Below are 15,796 nucleotides of genomic sequence, written 5' to 3'. Positions count from 1 at the left end.
GCCAAATGAACTGGACTTTCAATGTCAAATGAGCCCAAACACAGTACATTTCGCCTTGTAAAAACAACAAAGGCCATGGAATTGTGCCGTGTGGAACTCCGAACTGCTCCACTGTGTGTGAACAAGGATCAAGGATTTTTGTGCCGTCTATGTAACGCAGCAGGAACTCAGCCAGAGACTTCATCTGACTTTTTGCCTCTGTCGCACATCCCCCTCCTCGCTGTGTTTGTTTGCGTGTGCGTGTGCGATCGAGTGTTTCACACTGATCTGCGAGATGTGACCGGCTGTGACACTGGAAAAGATCTTCCCCTTGTGAAGACACACAATAAATGTGGGAAATAAATCTGTTTTACCGCAACCAAAATCAAACAACGTGACCTCCCGCAGGTTCAATCTGGATCCGGAGCGGACGTGCAACGACGAGCGCCTGTGGGAGGCGCTAGAGATCGCGCAGCTGAAGAACATGGTCAAGGCGTTACCGGGAGGTCTCGGTACGCACGCATAAGCTTCACGTCGGGTGTCGCGTTGAATCGAGTCCCACCTCTGGCGCTTTCTGATTGGTTGCCGTCCCGTGTCGCAGATGCGGTGGTGACGGAGGGCGGCGAGAACTTCAGCGTGGGTCAGCGGCAGCTCTTCTGTTTGGCTCGGGCGTTTGTGCGGAAGAGCAGCATCCTCATCATGGACGAGGCCACCGCCTCCATTGACATGGCAACGGTGCGTGCGTGCGCGTGAGGAAACGGGAAGTTCAGTCAGTAGGATCCGAAGTGTCTTGGCACTGGAAGGGGAGCGACAGTCACTGATGCGCTTTTCGCTGTTTTATTGAACGGAACAAACGGTTCATACATACAACTACAACATGAAAACACTCATCAAATGTGTTCTACGTGTGTTTGTGTTCAGGAGAACATCTTACAGAAAGTTGTGATGACGGCGTTTGCGGACCGGACAGTGGTCACCATCGCAGTGAGTCTTTGGCTTTACGCCAAGCTTTGTTTCTGGACGCCGTTTGCTTCCTTTTCCCACTTCTTCTCATTTCAAAGTGTTCGACCTGTACTTTGATCACGAAAACGCTTTTCTTCTCGCCTCCTCGCTTCCTCCCGTCCTATCCCTATCTATCTTGTCCCATCCCGTCCTGTTCCGTCTCAACCTCTCGTGTCCTATCCTGTTCTGTCCTGTCCGGTACTTTCCCACCCGCCCGTCCTTCAGCACCGCGTCTCCTCTATCCTGGACGCTGGGCAGGTGTTGGTCTTCTCCTCTGGGATTTTGGTGGAAAGCGACTCCGGCCCCAACCTCCTAGCGCAGGAGGAGAGCCTCTTCGGCCTGCTAGTGCGGACTCACAAGTAGAACCGGACCGGGCCAGTCCCGGTCCACTCGGACTCGACCTCCCCCCGCCCCGCCCCGCCCCGCCCCGCGCCGCCCCGCCCCGCCCGCCTCCCGCTCTCTTCCTGTTTCTTCCTGGCATCTTTCCATCTCTGTTGTCGGGGCTGGTTCTGGTTCTGGTTCTGCTGGAGACAGCCCGGTTGGTACCAAAGCATTCGGAAGAGCGTGTAAACCGAATCTGGAACGGGGCTGGGAAAAGGTCAGCAAAGTTCTCGATTGCGGACCACCAAGCGAGAGTCCAAAACATTTGTTGCATTAATTTAGCCCGTTTTAAATTGCTTCTTTTAAAATTCTCCGGTTTTTTGGAATGAATTTACCTCTCAATATGTGATTAAGGTCAATGAAATTTGAAATTAAACAATATTAGATGACCGCGTTTATTGTATTAAATAATTGGTTCATAAGTCATCATTAAAATAATTATAAATATGACAGTGAGCATGATTATTTTTATGAAATGAAATTTCATTTTTTGATTTGATCCGTTTTCCCCCCTCAAATTTGTGAGTTAAAATATTCGTATTCTATGAATTTATTCTTTCAGAAAAAAAATATAAAGTGAAATAAAAATAAACCATTTTGCATGTACATGTATTATTTATTTGTAGTATGTAATTTGTTAATTATTGGAACTCACTGAATTATAACTCATAGAATTTTAAAGTGAGCACGAATGACTTTATTATTAAAATGAAAATTTCAATATTTGACATACAGATAACTTTTTGGAAATAAACAATTTGACATAATACTGTACATTGAACTGTTTTATTTCAATTGTCAAATTAAGTACAATTAAATGACTGAAATGAATAAATTAGGAAATCAAAAATGCGAATGAATAATCGTCTTGCATTTATCCTTTTCAAAAACGGGACGTGGCCTTTTGAGCACAAACGTTTGCCCCGGCGAGCGTGTCCGCCATCCCATAATAAGCGTGTCCTGTGGCCCCCTCAGCACCGCGTGCACACCATCCTCACGGCCGACCTGGTCATCGTCATGAAGCGCGGCAACATCCTGGAGTACGGCAAGCCCGAGACGCTTCTGGAGCAGGAGGACGGCATGTTCGCGTCCTTCGTCAAGGCCGACATGTAGACGGACGGACGGACGGACGGACGGACGGACGGACGCTGGCCGTGCAAGCGGGAAGACGGAGAAAGAAGAAATGCAAGAAATCTACAAACTGTGCCCTATCTTTCATAAGCTTACATGGATGACATTTGTTTGAGTTCGATGATTTTTTTTTTTGGGCCAGTGATATTGTTTGAAAGACGTTTCATTTCCATATTACCTACAACAAACTCATGTCGTTTGTATTTATTTGGATTGTAAAAACTGATGAGAATGTCCAAATCTTAAAAAAAAAAAAAAAAAAAGCAAGCCTTTTGTCTGAATGCTGAATGTTTATCAAACATATTTGGAATAATATTCATTTAATACTTGTATAGCAGAGAGATAAAAATCCAGAACTTGTTCTGTTTTTAATTGCTTGACGGACCCAGTGGACATCCTCCAAATAGTCAGCAAATATTTGGAGCTGAACAAAAACAAAAATATTCCAGGTCCCAATTGTGACATTTCGATGTGAACGGGGCGGCGACGCGTGGCAAAAATCCACGAATTGCCGAATATGCGGGAGTTTAGTGCTCCGAAAAGAGTTTGCGCGATGCATTGAAGCGCCGAAGCGCCGTTAATCCGAGGAATAGAAAAGTCCATTTTTCAGCCGGTCCCTCGATGATCGTGTTCACGATGTCTGAATTTCCACCGGGTTTTATTTTCTAATCAACTTGATGGCCGGCGTGCAACTTAGCGCACGAAACATCTTCTTGTCGACTGACTTTCAAACGAAGACGTTTTCTCGTCGGCCCGTCGCCTTTTGCCACCCGCAAGTACGTTGGAACGTTCACGAGATGACTTTGGAAAATAAATGTTTTTACCTTCTGCGCTGAGCGGTTCTGTGATGACTACGCAGCCAAAATGTGCATCGTGAAAGCCCTTTCAAAATCTTTCGTTGCACTGTTGTTCTCCAACGAGTCTTGATTTTTGTTTTGTTGTTCATCTCAAAAATGACATCTCCAGTCCTGTGGTATCGGGAAAATGAAATCATGAGTTCAACAATAGGATTTTTTTGTTGTTTTTTTTTTGCTCGTCAAATTGCATGAAAACTCAGTCATGACAAATGAAAAAGCAACATGTTGAGTTGCGATTATTATTGAAGACAATTCTTTGTTGCAATGAACATCCAGCCAGTTCCTTACGCTTTCAAATATGAAATATTGTTCATAATTCAGCTAAATCTTGTAGTTTTGGTGACATAAAGACAAATCGTAGCAATTTTTTGTGGCATCTGGACACCGATAGCAATGATGAAAATTCATGCATCGAGCAGCTGCCAATATTTTACCATCAAGCTCGGTGACAGCAATAATATCATGCAGGTTTAGGTGCCATTTGGAGACTTTTCCCTCTTCTGTCACTTTCGTAACTTGTCCCACCGCCCCCGCCCCGCCCCCATTTTCGGGAGCCCTACTCTGCTCACTAGCGCCGCCCGGCGGCTCCAACAAGCGCCCGCTGAGCATTTGGGGTGTCGACTTTTGGAGCCGATTTGCTGATCTTTTGCGCCTTTGGAATGTTGTGTTTTTGGCGGCCGGCAGATGTGGACTCGCCGACCGGCTAAGGCAGCGGAGCCGGTCTCCGGGCTGAGGAGGTCGTAAGGCCGTCCCAGCCCTCCTCAGAGCGGAGGCGGCTCCCGGGCGGGCGCCTAAAAGGCGGCCGGACGCGCTTTGCTTGCGTCAAAGGCGCACGGCACGGCAGGGCAGCATGCTGGCTCGCAAGAGCATCATCCCGGAGGAGTTCGGCCTGCCGGGGCTGGTGTCGCGCACGCCCCGCAAGCCGGTCTTCCGCGACCGGGTGAACAAGGCGCGCTTCATCGCCAAGAACGGCTCGTGCAACCTGGCGCACAAGAACATCCGCGAGCAGGGCCGCTTCCTGCAGGACGTCTTCACCACGCTGGTGGACCTCAAGTGGCGCTTCACGCTCGTCATCTTCACCACCACCTTCGTCAGCAGCTGGCTGCTCTTCGCCATGAGCTGGTGGCTGGTGGCCTTCGCGCACGGGGACCTGGACCCGCAGCGCCTCCACGCCGCGCACTGCGTCACCAACGTCAAGTAAGAGCCGCTCGGCCGCGTGTCGTCGCGGAAGGAGTGGACGTGACGTCACCGTCTTCGGCCCCGCCCACTCTTCAGCCGCCCGCCTCCTCCTGATTGGCCGCTGAAAGTGTCACGGTATCGAGCGATACGAGGCTGCCGATACCGGACGCCGATATTTCCGTCCGCGCGGAGGATTGCCACATTTCCACGCGTGACGATGCGCCTTTTGGTCCGTGCAGGTCGTTCACGTCGGCCTTCCTGTTCTCCATCGAGGTGCAGGTGACCATCGGGTTCGGCGGCCGCATGATCACCGAGCAGTGTCCCGCCGCCATCACCGTGCTGATCCTGCAGAACATCGTGGGCCTCATCATCAACGCCGTCATGCTGGGTAGGCCGCAGTCGCCATCGCCGGCGCCACCTCGCGCCGTGACGCCGCCGCTCTTCGCTCCAGGTTGCATCTTCATGAAGACGGCGCAGTCCAACCGGCGCGCCGAGACGCTCATCTTCAGCCGCCACGCCGTCATCGCCGTCCGCAACAACCGCCTGTGCTTCATGATCCGCATCGGCGACCTGAGGAAGAGCATGATCATCGGCGCCACCGTCAGGCTGCAGGTCGCTTCTCGCCGTCGTCTCGTTCCGTAAATGCTGACGAGATTCGCCGTCAATAATCACGCAAAAACTCATTCCAGTGAGCTAGATGACATACGTCGATTTGATTGAACAATTAGTTCACATGTAATAATTCATTGATTACAGTGAGCATGAATTACTTCATCATAGCATTTATTTATTGAGTATTATTCCTGAAATTAGTCAAATATATTGAATGTAGGATTCGATTCATTCTTCTCTCGAGTATGAATTTCCTTTTGAAGAATAATATGTCAACGAAATAAAAACCAGCCGCTACAGCGCTCGGGGTCCGATTAACGTCGGCAGACAGGAAGTCCCGAGTTTGACTTCCTCTGGTGTCGTTAGCAACTCCACCCGGCGTGTGTGACGTTGGCGCGCAGGTGGTGAGGAAGACGAGCACGCCCGAGGGCGAGGTCATCCCCATCCACCAGATCGACGTCCAGACCGAGAGCGCCGTGGACCTCTTCCTGCTCGCCCCGCTCATCATCTGCCACGTCATCGACAAGAACAGGTACGCGCCCGCGCCATCGGAACTCGACACGGTCAAATCCTTCCGATAACACGCAAACGTATTCAAATACGGAAGAAAGGCGAAGGGAAGGGTCAATGTTTAAAGCGCACTCTTTTTTCCAAAATAAAACATTTGAATGTCACACCACAAAAGCGGAATGAAGAATGGTCACCCTTTTTCAAATTGTAAACAACGACATGTAACACTTTTGACTTCATGAAAAAAAAACGATCATAGCTTACTGCTGACATACAACGCGGAACATCGTAGATGGGCTCGCGCAAACTTGCGTGGCCTCTACGGTAATCGTAAACGTTCAAACGTGCGCTACTTGAGCACGCGCGGAGCAGCGGCGCAGACAAACAGGCTTTTTCGGTTTGTTTGGTTTATCTGCTCTGCGACGTTCTCTGCCTCTTCGTCTCGCTTTGAATCACGCTGCGCATCTTCCAGTAGAGCTCAGCGCTGCCCGGCATGTTGTGGCCCAGCGCGGTACTACACCGCGCGCGGCTGTAAATCGGTGCGGCGTGTGTGTGAGCGCAGTCCGCTGTACGAGCTGTCGGCCATGGAGCTGCAGTGCAGCGACCTGGAGGTGATCGTGATCCTGGAGGGCGTGGTGGAGACCACCGGCATCACCACGCAAGCCCGGACCTCCTACGTCTCCGAGGAGATCCAGTGGGGCCACCGCTTCGTCCCCATCGTGACCGAGGAGGAGGGCGTCTACTCGGTGGACTACTCCAAGTTTGGCAACACAGTGCGGGTCGGTCGCTCGGGAACCGCATTTCGAGTCCCCTTACTGTTCTTTTCAACGAGCGTTCGGCCATTTTTCTCCTCTGTCAGTCACTGCGGTAAACAGCTGTTCGGTGTTTTCTATTTGCACATTGCATATTTCAGTCACGACAAAAGGGGGCACGCTCCTCTCAAACGTAGATTTGAAAACTGCTTTTAAGTGACTGATGTGCAACTCAGGCATCTAAAACAAAAGCGCTTTGAATAGCTGTCGACTGTAGTGACCGAAACTGAAAGCTGACTTGAAATGGTGACGGATGCTGAACTCTCAGTCGTACGCCGTAGAAGGCTTGACCTTGTTGTCGTTGCCGTGGCGACAGGTGGCCACGCCCCGCTGCAGCGCCCGCGAGCTGGACGAGAAGCCGTCCATCTTGATCCAGACGCTGCAGAAGAGCGAGCTGTCCCACCAGAACTCTCTGAGGAAGAGGAACTCCATGCGGCGCAACAACTCCATGCGCAAAGGCGGCGGCGGCGGCGGCGGCGGCGGCGGAAGCTTACGGCGAAACAACTCCGGCATGGTCTCGCCCAAGGTCCAGTTCTTCACGCCCGCCGAGGGCGGTCAGAGCGCGAACGCCGTCACCTGACGCGAGGCCTGCGTCCCGCTGCTTTGCCTCCCGCTCGCCCCTGTGACCTCTGCCCCCGTTGGACTTCTTCTTTGCCTTCTCCTCACATTTCTCCAGCTCACGCCAGCCCCGCACCTGCAAGGCCGAGAAGAGGGAGTTGCTTCCGGTTGCCATGGTTACACTTCACTCAGCACTGATGCAGAAAAAATTAATGATTTGCATATTTCTTTCAGGAGAAAATGTTGCCTTAGTACTCATGATCAACACTTTTTGTTATAATCCATTTTTGTCCATTAAAAAAATAATAATGGAATAAATCATCAACCTTCTGAGTACGAACATGAAGAAATTAAATGAATGGACACAAATTAACGTTTTGTGCATTTGTGTCAGAAAGACTCAGTGTATGTTGGCCATAAATTGCCGCTGATATAAATTAAACTCGACTCACAGAAAAAACTTAACCCAACATGCTCGAAAAAAAATGGGACAAATATTTTTAATGATTTGATGCAACTATCCACTATACTCTGGATTCATAAACAACAAATAGACTAAAATAAAACACACAAACATAAAAACAAATAATTCATGAATAAATGAATTCAATGTATAACGTCAAAATTAAAAAATTGCTACGCTGCATAAGGAGTATTCGGTTGGCGCGCACGTTTTACGCCACCTCCATGGTGACGTCCAGACACGGAAGTATCAGGTGCTCATTAAATAAAATAAATGCACGACATAACATAAATATACACTGTTGGCACCCGCATTTTACGTTAGATACGTGTTGACGTCGGAGACTTGGAAGTGTCAAATGTTTGTTAAATAAAAGAATTTAAAAGAAACAGATGCGTAAAAACGATCAACTTTTGTCGCGTACTTTAGACGTCGCCGCGCCGTGACGTCACATACCCGGAAGTGTCAGATGTTTGCTTTGAAGGGCTCAAAGATGGCTGCAGCTGTTTGCAGGCTGCGCAGCGCTCATCTCCTCAACAGGTCACAGCTGCTCACCGGACGTCGGTTGTACTCCGACGGAACCGAACCAGAACCGCTGACCGTGCGCAGGCAGGACAACGGCATCAGGTGACGAACTCGCTGGAGAAATGGAGCACATTTCCAAACATTCCGAAATAGGCCAACCGCGTAACACTGCAGTCGACTTGAATGCAACCAGTACGCGTCGTTAAAAGTCTTCATGAATGCGGCGTATTTTGTGAGAAGCAAATTGTATTTTTGTACTTTCTGGCCACTTTATTCGTTGAGTGGCCTTGTTTTCCTGCTTTGTATTTGTTGGAACGTGATGTCAATAAATGAAACGTGTGCATTCACGCATGTGCGTAGAAGGATAATACTGAACAATCCCCGAAAGAGAAACGCTCTTTCGCTGTCCATGCTGGAGTCTCTCCGAGGGGACCTCCTGGCTGATGTGGACAGCCCGGATCTCAGAGTCATCATCATATCGGGTACGGCGTGAAAAGCCTTCGCAAACATTTGGACTGACACGTAGCCTCTGTTCGGCGCTCTTTTTAGTTTGTTAAGTTAAGATGTTGAAGTGAGCGCAGGCAGACTGTACAAGGCCAATATTTGTCACCCGTGTTAGCCGAAGGCCCGGTGTTTTCCTCCGGCCACGACTTGAGGGAGCTGACGTCGGCCCGCGGTCCAGAGTATCACAGGCGCGTGTTTCGCACCTGCACACAAGTGAGTCGCGTTCTGCGCGCCGCTTTTTTCTTCCGTTTCTTCATTGACGCGTTTGCTGTGGCGCAGGTCATGACTCTGATACAGGACCTTCCCGTTCCCGTCATCGCCATGGTGAACGGCGTGGCCACGGCGGCGGGCTGCCAGCTGGTGGCCAGCTGCGACGTGGCGGTGGCCTCCGACAAGTCCACCTTCGCCACCCCGGGCGTCAACGTGGGCCTGTTCTGCTCCACTCCGGGCGTGGCCGTGGGCCGAGCCGTGCCCGGCAAGGTGCGCCGTCGACGCAGACGTATGTGGCTGAGAATGCGTCAGGACGGCTGACTCGTGCAAGTTCGGCCGCGCTTTGAGCTACGGTTTTAAGACGCTTGTATCTCAAATCATCTCTTGCTATCTGTCCATATGTGTCACTCCACCGTTTGTCATCAACTATCCGTTGCCTAAAGGGTTATAACACCGCAACGCTGATGCCATTTGTTAGCCTGTCTATGGCGTTTTGCATTGGTACTTTCTTGAAACGTGGAAGGTGAGACTTGAGCCTTGTGACATGTGCGTATGTGACTTCCCCCCCCCCGGCAGGTCGCCATGGAGATGCTTTTCACGGGCACTCCCATCTCGGCCCGTGACGCTTTGCTGCACGGGCTGCTCAGTAAGGTGGTTCCGGAAGAGCGTCTGGAAGCGGAGACGTCGGCCGTCGCCCGGCGGGTGTGCGGGGCCAGCCGACCCGTGGTGGCCCTCGGCAAGGCCGCCTTCCACAGGTGCGCGCCGTTCACGCTGACGCGATGATGTCGGCGCGCTCGCCTCGCCTCGCCCACCTTGAGTCAGTTCCGTCTTTCTTCCCAAGGCAAATGTCTCAAGGTCGAGACGCGGCGTACGCCGCCGCCTCCGAGGCGATGGTGGACAACCTCGCTCTGAGGGACGGCCAGGAGGGAATTCGAGCCTTCGTGGAGAAACGCGAGCCGGTGTGGAGCCACAGAGCGGAAAACGTCCACGACTGACCTCGTCTCCTTCGGACCTCAACTGAACCCGGCGTGCCTGGAAAAGTTGCATTGTTTCGATCCGTAATTGGAGAACGGACTCAATCAAGCTAAAAAAGGAAAGTTACTGAAAGTTTCTCCGTGGCGAGGATGATTGTGTCTTACCAATGCAAATAAAATATCAGTCTGTTTTCTCTCCTGCTTGTCCTTGAGCCTATCCCAGCTGACTTTGAGCAAGAGGCGGGGTACGTGTCGGAAATGTTAGCGAGCGCACTTCAGAATCAGAATCATCTTTATTTGCCAAGTATGTCCAAAAAACACACACGGAATTTGTCTCCGCTAGTTGGAGCCGCTCCAGTACGACAACAGACGGTCCGTTGACAGAGAACACTTTGGAGACATATCGACATTGACACAAAAACAAACCAGTGTTTTAGAATGTGGGAGAACACACAAACTCCACACAGGAAAACCAAAACTGAGATTGCAAGCCCAAACCGTCAGAAGTGTGAGGCAGACGTGCTAAGCGCTTGCCGACACCAAAATAAGAGTTCTTCTTCTTGTTTGAGTTGAATGGCAGTTGGCAAGCAATGTTTACGTACATTACTGCCACCTAGTGGACCGGAGCGAGGATTCGTCATATTGTAAGGTTAAGCATGGTTATTTTCCTGACTACCGATGTCATTTATTCATATTCGATCATTACACTCTCCACACCGATAATGAGGTGTATTTGCTATACTGTAGAAGCAAACTTTTTTTTTTTTTTAAATGGAGCGAACAACAAGCCTTGATATCTGCGACTAATACGTCAGTTCAGATTAAACCTTGGTTTCATAACCCGTCAAAGTTTCAGCAAACAACGTGGAGGCCTTTTCGCCGATTTTCTGTGCGCGTCCGCGAAGGCGTCCCCCGTCCTTGTGATTTGCGCGCCTGCGCAGTGCTGCCCGCCTGACCTTCATCTGCTAGCATGTTCGCCAGGACCAGCGCGCTGCTCTTCTCCCCGCAATGGTAGACAAAAACGTCGCATGATTCTTCTTCCCCCGCGCGATGGTGGACAAAAAGTCGCATGATTATTCTTCCAACGTTTTATGCTGTGTATCGCGAGCGCTTTAGACGTCAACGCTGTTGAGTGCAATGAAGGCTATCGGAAGCTAAAGGACGCGCTAATGCTAAATAACCGGATGACATTGTCTGCTTTTCACATCATTTTCACTGACGCTGTTTAGTTTGAGCATTTCCTCGAAAACTTTGCAATCTTTTCGCATTTCAATTCAACATTTGCGCGCAATGCCACGTTCGTCGCCTGAAAGTGTGTTTTGTCTTCGCAGCGGGCAGATCAGGAACATGGCCACCTTGAAGGACAGTAAGTTGCCGTCTTCTGCTCCCCGCAACGTCAAAGCTGACGAGGAATAACACGAAGTCACGCGAAAAGTCCTTTTTCTTGTCTCGTTGTGACAATGCTGGGACTTGCAAGTCGACATTTCCACGCCCAAAATTCTCCGTTCATTCCCAGTGAGAGATTCAACAAGCGTTCCCATTCCGATCTCCAAATTCAGAAGTTTTTGCAAAAATGAACACATGATGCAAATTGCTGATTGTTCCACATACTTTATTCCTTCTTCCTCCAGCATTTCATGACTGATTGAAACTTTCCCACTCCAAAATATTTTCCAGCTTCGAACAAAAGCTCACATTTCCCACATCGCAATCCTCCTCATTTCCACATATTTGACTTTCATTCAGCATTTCGGCGTTGATATGCAACGCACCCGGACGTTGTCACATAGTTGTCGTCATTATCTTCTCGTGTATTGAAATGTGCCTCTTGCAATGTCAAATGAGGAAGTAAGCCAGTGTTTGCCAAATTTCAAGGAGCCAAGCAAGGCACCTACTTTCCCCAAAAGTTGAGCGAAGCATCTGTCCGTTTGTGTGTGTAGTCACCATCCGCCTGAAGTCCATCAAGAACATCCAGAAGATCACCAAGTCCATGAAAATGGTGGCCGCCGCCAAGTACGCTCGGGCTGAGAGGCAGCTGAAGCCCGCCCGAGTCTACGGCACCGGCGCCCTCTGTACGTTCCGCCCGATTCGGACCGGCCACGTTAAAAAGGCGCCGGTGTTCACGCCTGCGCCCTGTCCTCCAGCTCTGTACGAGAAGGCGGGGATCAAGGCGCCCGAGGACGAGGCGACCAAGCACCTGATCGTCGGCGTGACCTCCGACCGCGGCCTCTGCGGCGCCATCCACTCGGGCGTGGCCAAGAACATCAAGAACCAGATCGCCGACCTGACGGCCGGCGGCAAGGAGGTGATGGTGGTCAACGTGGGCGACAAGCTGAGAGGTCTGCTGCACAGGTAATCGTCGGCGCTCGCGAGTTGAGCTCAAACGCTTCCGGTGGCTTGACGGCGCGGTCGCGGTCGTCCTTCAGAACGCACGGCAAGCACATCGTGCTCAACTGCAAGGAAGTGGGCCGCAAGCCGCCCACCTTCGGGGACGCGTCCGTCATCGCCGGCGAGCTGCTCAACTCCGGCTACGAGTTTGACCGGGGAACCGTCGTGTACAACAGCTTCAGGTGGGCCGCGCCTTGACTTGCTTCTCAATATGGCGGTTTGGGGCGAAACTAAACAAACATGGCCGACTCTTTCGTCCCGTACAAATGTGATTCTCAATTTTCATTTTCATTTTTCTAATCAAGTTTTGCTCTGTTTTTTTTTCCCCCTTTGGGAATTTTTTTTCCCCAGATAAAGCAAGCTTTAAATCAAACATTTTTTTGGTTTGTTTTTCCCCCCCAAGCATAAACTTGGATATAAATAATAGAAATATTTGTTTGCCCTAATTGTGCGACAGAAGTGGAATCTTGGAACTCTTGCGAAAATGTTGTACAATTGTTGAATTCACAGTGCTTTACTTTTCCACATTTGATCTCACAAATGTATTTCCTCAAAATTCTAAACATGACAGCGTCGACTTCCACAGAAATAATAGAAATTCAAATATAGATAATGTCGAAAGAAGTGCGAATGAACACTGCGAATTTTTCCTATTTTGTGTTGGGACCTCATTTTTGTCGTCGTTGTCGTGCCCCCCCCCCCCCCTCCCCCCTCCCCCTCCAAGTTCCAAGACACCGCAGCCCATAATGACAGCTGGAAAAAAGTTGAACGTCCACACGAATAAATCTTGTTCCGTCCCAGATCAGGTCAAACGCAATCAGTGTTTTGGCCGTGGAGACGCGTTACTTGATGATTTCAAATGCTTCAAAATGATCGGGTGCTCAAATGACGGGGCCGTCCCCCCCGCAGGTCCGTCATCTCCTACAAGACGGCCCAGCAGCCGCTCTTCTCCACCGACGCCGTCGCCGGCGCGGGTAAGCTCGTCGGCCGCCTTTCGCCCCAAAATCCTCGCCGCGCTAAATCCCGCGTCGCCCCCCCGCCCGCAGAGGCCATGGGCGTGTACGACGACGTCGACGCCGACGTGCTGAGGAGCTACCAGGAGTTCGCCCTGGTCAACGTGATCTACTTGGCGCTGCGCGAGTCGTCCACCAGCGAGCAGAGCGCCAGGATGACCGCCATGGACAGCGCCAGCAAGAACGCTTGTAAGCACAAAGTCCAAAGGGACCCCGACATCTTCCAGATTGCTTCATTTATGTTCAAATCCAAAACCTTCTCTGCGGGAACCCCCGCCTCCGATGTTTTGTTGTTGTCACCTTTTTCACGCCTTTGGCGCTTGCGTGTTTGTATCTGCCCTCAGCCGAGATGATTGACAAGCTCACCCTGACCTTCAACCGCACTCGCCAAGCCGTCATCACCAAGGAGCTGATCGAGATCATCTCCGGAGCCGCCGCTCTGTAAGTCTCCCGCTGGCATCTTCGGCGCCGTCTTCCTCTTCCTCGCTCAAAAGCACGCTAATTGTCGATCTTGCGTCCGTCCGCCGCTCTGTGCCGAATTCAGGAATTGAGCCTCGCAGGAGGTAACCCGCTCCGAGTTAGACGCCCGCGTAGACTCGCTCCGATGCGTTTTAGTCGGCTAGCTTCTGCCTTAGCCACCGCTCTTCAGTCGGTGCTCTATTTTGGATGTTCTTTTCATGTTTTGTGTTCTCTTCCCTCGCAGGTAGGCGACGAGACGGACGATCAAATGTGTCGCAAACGAGTCCGGCCACGTTTATGCTTGTGTTTGTAAAATATACGTAGAGAATAAAACTCTTACACAATCACTGGCGTTGTCTCCGCTTTTTTTTTTTTTTTTTTTTTTTCTTTCTCTCATTTCATACAAATAAGAAATAATTCAGACGAGTGTTTCGTCCTCAGTTATGTGTGTTTGTAAAAGTTAAAAACAAATGAACATTGCGACCTGCCATTGGTTGAAAATCGAGTCAAAGTTAGTCCTATTGACAAATGTCATTTTTATGAGTCGGGATGGACAAACGAGCTAAAATGTGGATAAAATAGTTCATTTGAGCAAAATAATGCATAGTAGTTTATAATTATAATTCACCAACTAATATACAATAACGTTTTTCCGTGTTGTTCAACCTAAATCAATTTTTAAAAATGACATCACCAATTTTGCATTGCAGGCACAATAGGAAATCTCAAATTATTTCATTTGTGATACTAATTATGGTTCCGCAAAAGGCAATTCAGTGTGCACTGTGATGTCCTTAGTTGAATCGTTTGAGTAAAACATATGAAATAGCTGTCAGTCGTCCTGCAAAAGCGCAATAATAAACATGATAAAACAAAATTGTTATATTTGCAAAGGCAGCGATGTTGCTTTTGTACCGATGGCACCGCCCAGGTGTTCTTCATCAGTGTCCAATGAGTTGCGGCTTTACCTTTGGCCACTGGGGGGTGCTGTCGGATAGGAAATGCGTTCAAACTGCACGCGAGCTCAAATAGGTCAAGTCTGTGAGTCAAATATTCATTTTCACTTGAATATATCGAGTAGAATGTGTCGCCATTTGATGGAATGGTGTATTCAAGTTACATTGTTCGACACTTTTGTGACATTTAATGATTGATTATTGATGGCACGGACCCTTTCGGCAAAACCTATGCAGTCAAATGTTTGCTAAAGGAGAGCAATTGGTTGCAGAAACATCAAAGGTGGAAGCTAGAGAGCGCCCTCTAGGAGGCCCAAAGCAGTACTGCAAGTCCACCCAACACCTGCGCCTGCGAGTTTTAGTAACGAACTGGACACTGGACGCTTTTCCTGCCTTTCCTCCCGAGGACAAACGGCTTTTTAGTTGGCATTATGACATCATTCTAGTCGGAGGCCGATTTATTTGCTGTATTTGTCATTTAGCGACGTGTTACAAGCAAGCCTTGAGGATCGAGTCAAGTCCTGACAAGTTCAAGTCCGCTTGGTGGGTGAGTTCCTCTTAATTCCTGTCACGTGATAACCGTGAATCCAACTGAAAACGATTCGAGGTTTGTTTTCAAAATATATCGTGGGATTTTGCCGACATTATCGGTGCACGTGTGGGGAAATGAATTTGTCCTGTCTGGTGATTGGCGGAGATGGTCTCGTGTCGAATGTTATAGCGCCACCTGTTGCTTCGGCAGGCCTGGAAAAGTTTGATGACAACCTTGGATTAGGTGAAAAAAAACTAAACTATGGTTTTGGAGTCAGCCTTAGCGTCAAATATGAAGCACGTGACTGATATTGTACCATATGGAAATACTTTTGGAGTGACTGGGAATGAGTGAATGATTCAGAACAAAGAACATGTCTGTTTTCTTGACATTGAATTTGATTATTTTATTGCGGTATCTTTTATTAAAAAGTGCTATCTTTTATTTAAAGAACACATTCCAAAAAAATGTGCTTTTTTTGGGGGGGGCGGCCGGCCGAGGTGGAACGGATGAATGTCTTTTTCATTCATTTCAATTGGGAAAGATGATTTGAGACACAAGTCGTGTGGGTTAACTCGTCAAATTTCCATTTCCGGTTTTGCTTCACGAGTAAAATGGAGTCGTCCTCCTCGTATGCTAAAGAGTGTACTAGTCCACGAGGCTTCAGCTGGATCCGACTCTCTCTTTCGCCGTATCCCTTGGCGACGCCTCAGCCACTCTGCTCTATTAACCCCCCCGCCTTATCTAAGCC

At 49.6% G+C, this 15,796-nt stretch overlaps 4 protein-coding genes across 12 annotated transcripts in view; all 4 read left to right on the top strand.

The window, feature by feature from the left end:
* Nucleotides 1–3,314, top strand: part of abcc9 (ATP-binding cassette, sub-family C (CFTR/MRP), member 9) — a 33,423-nt gene extending 30,109 nt beyond the window's left edge. For 2 of the 3 annotated variants that reach the window (XM_061668529.1, XM_061668530.1), the window contains 4 exons: nt 388–491; nt 581–714; nt 901–963; nt 2,338–3,314. In XM_061668529.1, the coding sequence (XP_061524513.1) occupies nt 388–491; nt 581–714; nt 901–963; nt 2,338–2,475 (439 nt within the window). In that variant the 3' untranslated portion in view covers nt 2,476–3,314. Of the gene's footprint in view, nt 1–387; nt 492–580; nt 715–900; nt 964–1,206; nt 1,580–2,337 lie in introns of all 3 variants that reach the window. The other variant, XR_009767648.1, reaches the window with a different exon arrangement.
* A 785-nt stretch (nt 3,315–4,099) lies between these two features.
* On the top strand, nt 4,100–7,786 carry kcnj8 (potassium inwardly rectifying channel subfamily J member 8). 2 transcript variants are annotated; one of them, XM_061668543.1, is made up of 6 exons: nt 4,100–4,547; nt 4,769–4,917; nt 4,981–5,141; nt 5,543–5,673; nt 6,127–6,430; nt 6,780–7,786. In XM_061668543.1, the coding sequence occupies exons 1-6, from the start codon at nt 4,201–4,203 to the stop codon at nt 7,041–7,043; spliced, it is 1,356 nt and encodes a 451-aa protein (XP_061524527.1). In that variant the 5' UTR covers nt 4,100–4,200; the 3' UTR covers nt 7,044–7,786. The 2 variants fall into 2 exon arrangements, with proteins under 2 accessions (XP_061524527.1, XP_061524526.1); XM_061668542.1 differs by having other exon boundaries at nt 4,190–4,547; nt 6,214–6,430.
* A 168-nt stretch (nt 7,787–7,954) lies between these two features.
* echdc3 (enoyl CoA hydratase domain containing 3) lies at nt 7,955–9,891 on the top strand. 4 transcript variants are annotated; one of them, XM_061667807.1, is made up of 6 exons: nt 7,955–8,111; nt 8,370–8,491; nt 8,629–8,726; nt 8,793–8,993; nt 9,300–9,478; nt 9,565–9,891. In XM_061667807.1, the coding sequence occupies exons 1-6, from the start codon at nt 7,978–7,980 to the stop codon at nt 9,716–9,718; spliced, it is 888 nt and encodes a 295-aa protein (XP_061523791.1). In that variant the 5' UTR covers nt 7,955–7,977; the 3' UTR covers nt 9,719–9,891. The 4 variants fall into 4 exon arrangements, with proteins under 4 accessions (XP_061523791.1, XP_061523788.1, XP_061523789.1 ...); XM_061667804.1 differs by having other exon boundaries at nt 8,629–8,993; XM_061667805.1 differs by having other exon boundaries at nt 8,018–8,491.
* Nucleotides 9,892–10,601: 710 nt separating this feature from the next.
* atp5f1c (ATP synthase F1 subunit gamma) lies at nt 10,602–13,904 on the top strand. 3 transcript variants are annotated; one of them, XM_061667671.1, is made up of 10 exons: nt 10,602–10,708; nt 11,029–11,063; nt 11,638–11,769; nt 11,842–12,049; nt 12,124–12,267; nt 12,995–13,059; nt 13,132–13,287; nt 13,443–13,539; nt 13,643–13,661; nt 13,802–13,904. In XM_061667671.1, exons 1-9 carry the CDS (start codon nt 10,668–10,670, stop codon nt 13,647–13,649), a joined length of 885 nt encoding a protein of 294 aa, XP_061523655.1. In that variant the 5' UTR covers nt 10,602–10,667; the 3' UTR covers nt 13,650–13,661; nt 13,802–13,904. The 3 variants fall into 3 exon arrangements, with proteins under 3 accessions (XP_061523655.1, XP_061523656.1, XP_061523657.1); XM_061667672.1 differs by lacking the exon at nt 13,643–13,661; XM_061667673.1 differs by lacking the exons at nt 13,643–13,661; nt 13,802–13,904 and having other exon boundaries at nt 13,443–13,543.
* The last annotated feature ends 1,892 nt before the right edge of the window (nt 13,905–15,796 follow it).

This window comes from Phycodurus eques, chromosome 22 (genome assembly GCF_024500275.1).
Source record: "Phycodurus eques isolate BA_2022a chromosome 22, UOR_Pequ_1.1, whole genome shotgun sequence".
In the NCBI taxonomy this organism is placed as follows: Eukaryota; Metazoa; Chordata; class Actinopteri; order Syngnathiformes; family Syngnathidae; genus Phycodurus; species Phycodurus eques.
This window is presented reverse-complemented; position numbering and strand designations above follow the sequence as displayed.

What these genes read in the sequence shown, in the direction of transcription:
- kcnj8 (XM_061668543.1), top strand. Translation starts at nt 4,201, where the DNA reads ATGCTGGCTCGCAAGAGCATCATCCCGGAGGAGTTCGGCCTGCCGGGG. An exon ending in CACTGCGTCACCAACGTCAA is followed by an intron (nt 4,548 to 4,768) that starts GTAAGAGCCGCT and finishes TGGTCCGTGCAG; the next exon opens with GTCGTTCACGTCGGCCTTCC. An exon ending in AGTTTGGCAACACAGTGCGG is followed by an intron (nt 6,431 to 6,779) that starts GTCGGTCGCTCG and finishes CCGTGGCGACAG; the next exon opens with GTGGCCACGCCCCGCTGCAG.
- echdc3 (XM_061667803.1), top strand. Translation starts at nt 8,224, where the DNA reads ATGAATGCGGCGTATTTTGTGAGAAGCAAATTGTATTTTTGTACTTTC. An exon ending in CAGAGTCATCATCATATCGG is followed by an intron (nt 8,492 to 8,628) that starts GTACGGCGTGAA and finishes CACCCGTGTTAG; the next exon opens with CCGAAGGCCCGGTGTTTTCC. An exon ending in GGCAAGGCCGCCTTCCACAG is followed by an intron (nt 9,479 to 9,564) that starts GTGCGCGCCGTT and finishes TTTCTTCCCAAG; the next exon opens with GCAAATGTCTCAAGGTCGAG.
- atp5f1c (XM_061667671.1), top strand. Translation starts at nt 10,668, where the DNA reads ATGTTCGCCAGGACCAGCGCGCTGCTCTTCTCCCCGCAATG. An exon ending in CTGCTCTTCTCCCCGCAATG is followed by an intron (nt 10,709 to 11,028) that starts GTAGACAAAAAC and finishes TTGTCTTCGCAG; the next exon opens with CGGGCAGATCAGGAACATGG. An exon ending in CTGAGAGGTCTGCTGCACAG is followed by an intron (nt 12,050 to 12,123) that starts GTAATCGTCGGC and finishes GTCGTCCTTCAG; the next exon opens with AACGCACGGCAAGCACATCG.